Genomic DNA, 9778 nt, shown 5'->3' on the forward strand with positions numbered 1-9778 from the left:
AGACAGTCTTGGTCTCATTATCAGTACCTGAAAGAGTCTTAAAGGAGCTTAAGTCTCATTCTGCTGGCCAGTGAGCTCCGGAGGGCCATGGGCATATGCTCCAGGTGCCCCAGTCTGCCAGAGATCAGACAGTTTACAAATGGTCATTGATGAGTGCCAGACTAGCTCCCTTGCACATGAATGACTCTCATACTCGAGACTCCACATGGTTTGACCTTAAACATCACACTTCTACTTTTGAAACAGAGAGAACTAAACATCTAGGAGGTCGGTGACTTCGACCGCCTAATGCTGCCCGAACAAGGAGAGGGACCAACTTCGGCGGAAGTCGTGACAGAAAATCCACTCAAACATGAATTCAGCACAGGAAGAATAGTTTGGGTTGAATAGGGCCCTATTTTACATGAAAAAGTGTGAGTAATCAACATGCAGTTTAGTGGGTTGTTATCATTGTTGAGTGTATGTCACGAGATGCATTCTTTTTTAAGGGGTGATTTAAGCATGTAGAGTCATGTCTGACTGCATGTACCTAAACATCATGAGACAGTCTTCATATATACACAGTCCTGACACATTGGCTCAGGACCATAGGGGGTTGACTAACACAGGGAAGTACCCACTCCAAAAACAGAGCAATCGTGAACATATGCAGAAGGGGGGACCATAGCATAGAATTGTTGGGATTTGCCACAGACAGTATTTAATATTCTATATAGAGAGGCCACCGTGAAACTTTTGTATGTATTATACATAACCCTGATTTGAGTCGCATCGAAAAATTCAACATTGTTTCAGCTATCCAAAGTGAAGGTCCAAAGTTATCCAAATGGCATATCCCCCCCACCACCAAACAACACCACCCCACTCACCACATACCCTCAATTTTACCTCTGATTTACAGCATGCCTAGAATTATTTTGCATTACTCCATTGAGTAATTTACAACGTAGGCTCATTCTGAAATAAGAAATATTGTACAAATATTTAGTTGCTTGATATACAATCATTACTTTTCTTTCTTTTCTGAATCTTCTAAATAAACAGTAAGAGGATACTGCTTGCCTACATCTTTTAATTCAAATAATCGTCATACGCTTTTTATAAACATATGCGACTGAGATGAATGTGCACAATGAATAAAGGCCTATTGCAATGTTAAATATTGACTTTGAAGTTAGAGACGCTCCTGAAATTTGACACCTGACATCATCTGGCTGGCCCCTTTAGATGAGCGATTCCAGATGTAATTCCCCTTTACTGAAACTTTTCCCCCTCCTAAACTCCGTGCTCCTGTCGCACTTCCTCAAACTCCAGACTATATAACTACTCACACAGTGACCTACTTCATCGCAGGGAAACAACTGGTCAAAGGAATTCTTCCGACATCTTCTCTCCAAGTCTACAACCAAGGTAGAATTTGCCAACTCCCCATTTTTTCAATTTCTTAAATCGGAAAACTTTTGATGTTGACTTTATGCCTATATGATTTTTTTCACACTGTCATTTTGCTGAACTGTGTTCATTAGAACTTTCAGTTTCACTTGGGATTTTATGTTTCCATAAAACAATTGACCAAATCGAAGGATTGCGTTTTGACAAATAGTAGGATTCGTTTGTTTTATAGGGAAAACATTGCAGAGCAGTGATGTGATTATAAGTGTACTTAATATATGCTGTTTGCAACAAAGAATGCACTTTGGTCATGGTGTAGCCAAACAATTATCATAGAAATGAAACTGTTCTCAAGTTAATTATGAAACCTTTATAGCCTATATAGCCTACATTAATTTATAGCACCATGAAACAATGGGAATATTAGACATTGAGTAAACCATAAGTTGCTATCATTATTACTGTGCGGCAAAGGTTTATACAGTAACATGAAGTTCCCTATGAATGATCTGAGGAATTTCCCATAAAACATAGAGGTACTGTCTTTTGTTATGTTACAAACTTAATAATGAGGCGGAGCCAGAAAAATATGAACTGAAACTCAATGTACTTCAGCTCTCTTATGGATGTTATGTTGTCAGTATTAAAGTCAACATCCATTTCTGTATTTGTACTGTAATTCGTGTCCATCTTTGGGATTGCCTAGACCAGCCTTTCTTATTAAAGTATGGGTCGTGACCCGAAGTGGGTCGCGGACCTGTTAATGGTGGGTTGCGACGTGTCAGAGTATATTTATAATTATTTCATTAATTACTGGAATTGATTTGGCCAAATGCATCTGCGTGTGCTTCGTGGTTTACTGGGTATTTTTTTCTGCAGTGTTCTTGAAGATCACTTCGCGACACACACGATGCAGCGCTGTAGTTCAGCAGCAGATGATGCGCTGTCAGCCACTTGTCATTCCCACTCGCCGTCATTCACCGCTATCATCAAATGGAGTCATGCTAGCCACAAGTTCTGACCGAGCTCAATTGTCATGAAACGCATATACAGCGATGAGTTTATCTCTCTTTCATACAAACTTATAACGAGGAACGCCCACAATGTGTTTTGTGTGTGGAAGCGCTTAGTAATGAGTCTCTCATAACGAACAAATTAATAAAACGACACGTCCTGACCAAACATCCACAGCATGATGGTAAACCCAGGGAGTTCTTTCAGAACAGGGCAGAATGATTCAGGAAACAGTGATTCGACAGTGGAAAAGTAAGTCAGCTAGCAAGGCATTGTTGTCATTTTATAACAGGTGATAATAACCAGAAATAAGGGAGTACTAATTAACTCTCATAGTAGTAGATGTGAGTTTCTTTTTCAAACAATCCCCTGGACTTGTACACAGTTAATAGCTAACATTAGCCAAAGCAAGCTAGCTACTGATAGTGCAACCCTAGTAGCAGTACAGATGAAGATGAAAAATGATCAGGCTTAATGTACATCTTACTGTAGAAATTATTGTTGAAAACTAGTCTAGTTTGGAACTGTTGCTGTTAAAATACAATAATAATTTGTATTCTTAACTGGAATAAACGGATTGAAACTAGATGCTTTTTGAGGCAAACACACTCACAGTTCTGGGTTGTTCATCTACAACAGGAAGCGGTCTCCTGCCTGACTGAGAAAGCAGTAGATGTTCTGGTCCAGTTTGGCACCACATACCTATGTCAGTCAGGGTTCTCAACTGTGACATACTTCAAAAACAAGTACAGAAACAGTTTCAAGGCTGAGCATGACCTCAGTGTTACACTGTCAAGACATGCTCTCATTAGGACTGTGTGTGTGTGTGTTTTCTGGTCTATATCTATGTGATGTGATCAATCGGTTTATCCCAGTTGAGAATAAAAATATGTATTGTATTTTAACAGCAACAGTTCCAACCCAGACTTTCTTTCAACAATAATTTCTACAGTAAGATGTACAGTAGGCCAGATTATTTTTCATCTGTACTGTTATTTAGGGTTGCACTATCAAAAACTGAGCCTGTGTGTGTGTGTGTTCTGTTATTCATCTGTGTGATGTGGTCAATTAGTTTATTCCAGTTAGAATTGAAATGATTTATTGTATTTTAGCAGTAACAGTTCCAACCTAGACAGATATGTAAGAGTGTTTTTAATGGAGGAAAATAAACATGAATATATATTTATATGGATATTTAATTCCATTTATATTTGTTTTTGTCTATATTGCGTTTGTTTTAGGCATAATTTCAATGAATTTCCTAAGCTTGGGTCCCAGGAAAACACAGAATTTCTCATTTGGGTCCCAGGCTGAAAAAGTTTAAGAACCCCTGGTCTAGACAATTAGGTGCTGCCGCAATTTGTAAATGTAGAAATATAATGCAATTATCTAATTTTCTTTATCAATGTCATATGTATTATACATCAATGACGAAAGCAGCCCTTATGTCTTTTCCCAGAATGCTGCTGTGTGGTTGTGTACTGTTGCTCTTGGGCTCAGTCCTAGCCCATCCTCTGGATGAGATGTCACTGGACGCACAATGGGACTCCTGGAAGACCACCCACCTGAGAGAGTACAATGGCCTGGTGAGTGTCTGTCTGTCTTTCTGGCTGCCTGGCTAACTACTCACATTTATGCAGTGCTTTTTGTTTAAGTTCTGCCCGTTCCTCCTCCTAAGGTTAGCAATTACAGAACGATTACCTCAACCTTGGATAGTAAATATTCATGATGTTTCTTATTTGCTTTGATGGTGAAAAATGCTTTTGAATATCAAATTCATTCATCATTATGAAATTAGTTATAACATAGTGTGTCACTTATACGTATAAGAACAATGTGATCTTTAAGTCAATAGTTTACAAACTATTGTGGAAAACTTCTGTATGTGTTGTTCTCCCTTGAAATGTTTTGTTATGATAACTTGCAAGCAAGAAAAGCAGGAAACATGAGAACCAATCCTCCGTTCAGAATTTCAACTTCCTTGTTTTTACAGTAAAGAGTTATCAGCCAAGCTGAAACTCAAGTATTTCAGTGCTATAAGATAACTTGATTTTATAAGACTATGTTTGGGCCTCACTGCTTCAGGATGTGTGTGTCCCACAATTTGCAGTCAGCACATTCCTCAGCAGTCAGCCGAAAACACTGAACAGCACTTTTTCCCCTACTACATCCAGCTTTGAAGCATCATTCCTCACACACTGTAATGACTGATCAAAGGCTCTGTAAAGAGTTGACAATAAATATTTTCCTAACTACCTTTCACCTCCACCATTTTGTGTCTATATGAACCAGTTCAGTTGCACTGTGGAGACTGTGAGCATAGGGACCAAAGAACACACGAATGGCCAGCTGTATGGTTGACAGTTGTGTTTTGTTGATGTTTTCATGGTAGGGGGAGGAGGCGATCCGTAGAACCATCTGGGAGAAGAACATGCGTCTGATCGAAGCCCACAATGAGGCGGCCGCTCTGGGCATTCACTCGTACGAGCTGGGCATGAACCACCTGGGAGACATGGTGAGTTAGTGAGCCACATCCTCTATGGGTGTTTTTTGTTGTTGTTGCATACATGGAGAAAAAGCACACCAAAAAGGGAGGGGTCTAAATAGGGTCTAAGTAACTTCATGTGGAAACATACGTCTGGAATGCTATGTCAGAGGGAAACTATTTTGTGTTTGCTGTCCTCGCTTATACTTTCTAATCAGTGTCTCCCTACTGTCCACGACTTATCATTTTGGGTATGTGTTTCAAATAGGAGAATGTCCCAAAGGTTTTATTTATAGTTTTATTTCACAAACAAAATCAAGCACAGGACAGAGTAGTGACTTTTATCTGGTGCAGATAGAACACAGTCATCTGTGTTTTTACTCGTGCAATGGCCTACTGATTAAAAGGGAGGGTGTTAGGTTAGTGACCATTAAATCTACCCCTAGCTGTGACATGCATGTCAGGTCTGGTCATGAGTGATGACTGTGTTAGCGGAAGACTTGAACTTGAACGGGCTGTAGATTAAAATGGTAGGGAAAAGCAACCTGATATATAGCTGCTTGGCTTTTACTGCTTGGCTTCTATGCCACTCATTAATGCTTTGTCCATTTATTATCCATCGGAGGACCCAGAGATCTGTTCATCTGAATGTCAGTTTCACTTCTATGTTGAGATACTGTCACGAGTCCGACCGAGGGTGTTTCCCCTTCCTGGGCGGGTGGAGCTCGGCGGTCGTCGTCACCGGCCTATTAGCTGCCACTGATTGTTTTTCCTCCCCCTCCTTGTATGTTTAGTGGTAGCACCTGTTCAGGTTAATTAGTTTGTCTTTATTAGACAGCCGGCCCACCTGGTTGTTTTGCGGGATTATTTCATTGTAACCTTCGGCTCTGTTGTAAAGGTACGTGTTTGTGCCTGGTCGTGATTTTTCCATTGTATTTTTTGATTCCCTGTGTTTTGGGAACGTAACTTTTGTGAGCACCCTGTGGTGCGTTGGTGCTATTAAAAGACGCACAGCATTGAACTCTGTCTCCTGCATTCGACTCCACACCCACGACACCCGGAGCATTACAGATACGCTGTAAATAAAAGAAGGATGTATAGTACTTCCAGTTTTACTGAGACTAGCAGGAACCTAACATGTTTCAGCACTCGTACTCGTGTCAGGGCATGGTGGGTTTAGAATTATGTCAAATGTGCCTGTTTAAAAAAAAAATGTATTTCATGATCTCCAATGGGATTAATAAGCCATTGATCTATCTATATGTGATAACTGCTGGACTATAAACATGGAAACATTTATCTCTACTTATAGTGGGTAAATGGTTCATAGTCTATTGCTATGCATGCATAATTCCCTCATCCTCATCCCTCTCCTCTCCCCAGACGTCAGAGGAGATAGTTGCGAAGCTGACTGGCCTTCAGGTGCCCATGAACAGGGACCGTAGCAACACCTGGATCCCTGGCAACAATGTGGTGAACCTCCCCAGGTCCATCGACTACCGCAAGAAGGGCATGGTGACCCCAGTCAAGAACCAGGTTAGAGGATGCGAACAACAAAGACCTGTCACTCAAGTCCAGTGTTTTTCTTTTTCTTTCTTATTTCCTAGATTTGTTGCACCAAAATGTTCAATCAAGCTTAATTGAGGCCAAAATAATGGTTTTAGGTAGAGAGCAACAATCTAGGCAGGGTGCCATCTGAACATTTTTAGGGGAAACACGGGGTTATAAAGAACAGATTTCATATTCCTCTTTGCTTTCAGTGAGGTAGAAAATGATCACAGTTACAGTACAGTCACGAAACCTGTCTAGGACAATAAAAACCCATGGTTTGTCTAATTGACTTAGACAAGTAAAGAATGTTTGATTATGAAAGGTAATTACTCATTATGATCTAATTGGACACTAAGGCATTATTTATTATTTATGTAAACATGGAATTTAGTTAAGTGGTACATTAAGTACCCAGGCTGAAATGTGGAGTACATCTTTGCTTACCAGGGAACACTGGGAGATTAGCCCTAGATTTATACCATTCATCTAATGAACATTAGGTCACTTTACATGAGCACTAATAGTCTGTGGTATCACCAAAGAGCTGTCAGGTTCAGGGGGGATGTGATCGATAGTGAGGCGTAAGTGCAGTATGTCTACCCTCTAGTGGTGAATAAGATAACTACAGAAGTTCTGAGGCCAGACGAAAAAAACATTTGCTCAAACCCTCTGAAAGATTTTTTTCAATCAGGGCCTTTGACTCTCTGTCAAAGTGTACCACCTTATGGACAAATTGGAGAAGGCAGCTCTGTAAATGTTTTATGTCCTCTCTTTCTCAGCTCTCCTGTGGCTCCTGCTGGGCCTTCAGCTCTGCTGGGGCCCTGGAGGGCCAGCTGGCAAAGACCACAGGCAAACTGATAGACCTCAGCCCCCAGAACCTGGTGGACTGTGTTACTGAGAACAATGGCTGTGGTGGAGGCTACATGACCAACGCCTTCGAATACGTTGAGGAAAACGGAGGCATCGACACAGAGGAGGCTTACCCTTACCTTGGCCAGGTAGGGGCATGGTTTGGCTGACATTGAAAAAGAATGTGACTGTCATTTTAGTAGTTCTCCAAACAGCTGTTTTAGTTTGAAATGACATTTTCAGTCAACGTTTTCTTACAACACGTCAGGTGAGTTGGAATATGCTGGATGACGTTTGCAGTTTCTGATTGAGCATCACATCACATGCTCTTTAACCAAAACAAGCGAATAATCACATGCGGTTAACCATAAAGTGCTAAAATGTATTTTTTGGACCAATTCCGGGAAGCGGTGACGTCCATGGTCTTATGTATTCTCCAATGGCCTAACTACAAACAACACAAATACTCACTTCCATATTTTTTTGTAATTTGCTTGCATGTAAAAAACATAACACTCAGGCAATTCTTTCTTTACCACTTCTGTAGTTGTCCACATTTTCCTGTGATATATAGAACACCACTCTACCACTCTGTCTACAGGATGAGCAGTGTGCCTACAACGCATCTGGCATGGGTGCTCAGTGTCGCGGGTTCAAGGAGATCCCTGAGGGAGACGAGCAGGCACTGACCAAGGCTGTAGCCAAAGTGGGGCCTGTGGCTGTGGGCATCGATGCCACCCTCTCCACCTTCCAATTCTACCAGCGAGGTGAGCGACATTCTGCCTCCAAGAACCATGGATAGAAGAATCAACCACTTGTAGTGGTTTAACACACAACACATGCCAGTAGACTCCTAAAGCGCTTCTCTTAAAGCTTATTGAAGCTCATTCCTTTACACTGTTATTTACTCAGGCGTGTACTACGACCCCAACTGCAACAAGGATGACATCAACCACGCCGTGCTTGCAGTGGGCTATGGACAAACTGCCAAGGGCGAGAAATTCTGGATCGTCAAGAACAGGTGGGTCACAATGCACTGGGCTTATTCAATGGCATCAGGTAACACGTTTCACACTGTTGACTTGAAATGTATTTTTTCTAAATCACGATTCATTCTCTTTATCCTCTCTCTCTTGCTCTCCCCCCTCTCTAACAGCTGGAGCGAGAGCTGGGGCAAACAGGGCTACATCATGATGGCACGTAACCGCGGGAATGCGTGTGGCATTGCCAACCTGGCCAGTTACCCCATCATGTGAACACCAAGCGGCAGAGGGCACCATGGAAGCAGGGAAGCTAAACCACATATCAATGACTACACCCAATACAGAAAATAACACTATGTTTCTGGAATAGCACATTCATATAGTCTGGAGGTTTGAGTATCCCAGAGTTCTTTTGCAAGCACTTTTAAAAGCCCTACATCAAGTCTTATTGTTATATCTTCAAACTGCCAGACTTCAATTGTAGTCTGATCTACAGTGGAACAACTATGATTGTGATGAAGATTGTGCGTAGTGCACAGCACTTTACATAGGTTGTATTCAGTGTGTCAGGTAACATTGCTGTGCAATGGGAGTTTTGTCTCGCTTTCCTGTCAATGCAAAAATGGCTTGTTGATCAAGATTGCTCTTGGTGGGTTTTTTGATGATGACTTATTTTATTGTTCAGCACTTTTACACCAAATTCTGTTGATTGAATTGTAACATTGTTTTCTATTAAATGGAATAAAAGTTGATTAATTTGAAATGTGAGTGTGTGTGCTTGTACATTTCCCCATTGAAGGAAAGAGAAGTGAAAGAAAGACAAAACTCAAAAAGGAAGATTAAGGTTCCTGAGGTTCTTCAGCTATATTAAGTATCTCAAATCAACTACCACTCAGTATACCCTATTGCAGTGCTGTATACATACACAACAATATGTAAGAATTATACATGTATTTGTGTTGACTGTTAAATCTGATGATGAATACAGTACAGATTAGAAGACTTCTTGAGGTCCTGAGAGAGACAATGACAGAATAAACAGGTGAAAATGTCACATACCAGTTTCATACCAGTAACGCCTCTTCCTGCCTCAGACTCACCCCCTCAAACAACAGACTTCCTGTGATCTAGTCTTAAAATCAGTTGAATTCTCCTGAATAGTTCATGTAGCTTTGATTGAATGTAATGTTTATACATACACTGATGGCAATGTTTAAAAAAAGAGATTGGTAGGTAGCCTACTGTTAAGAGCAATGGGCCAGTAACCAAAAGGTTGCTGGTTTGAATCACTAAGCCAACTAGGTGAAACATCTGTAGATGTGCCCTCAAGTCACTTAACCCTAATTGTTTATATATTTTAACAGATATTTAAGAACAGTGGGCTGGCTACTAGTCAGTATGATATCTGGCTATATATTTTTATATTTCCCCCTCTATCCTTCAAGAAGTCATATACATTCTAATGAAGGGGTCTATAAGCATTGTTTTTAAATACAATGAGAAA

The 9778-nt window shown here is 40.7% G+C and overlaps 1 protein-coding gene across 1 annotated transcript; it reads left to right on the plus strand.

Moving 5' to 3' along the window:
- Positions 1-1242: 1242 nt before the first annotated feature.
- LOC118367492 (cathepsin K-like) lies at positions 1243-9037 on the plus strand. Its single transcript, XM_035751015.2, has 8 exons — positions 1243-1410; positions 3866-3992; positions 4799-4921; positions 6275-6427; positions 7222-7440; positions 7893-8058; positions 8204-8312; positions 8448-9037. Exons 2-8 carry the CDS (start codon positions 3867-3869, stop codon positions 8545-8547), a joined length of 996 nt encoding a protein of 331 aa, XP_035606908.1. The 5' UTR covers positions 1243-1410; position 3866; the 3' UTR covers positions 8548-9037.
- The last annotated feature ends 741 nt before the right edge of the window (positions 9038-9778 follow it).

Source organism: Oncorhynchus keta, chromosome 34, assembly GCF_023373465.1.
Source record: "Oncorhynchus keta strain PuntledgeMale-10-30-2019 chromosome 34, Oket_V2, whole genome shotgun sequence".
In the NCBI taxonomy this organism is placed as follows: domain Eukaryota; kingdom Metazoa; phylum Chordata; class Actinopteri; order Salmoniformes; family Salmonidae; genus Oncorhynchus; species Oncorhynchus keta.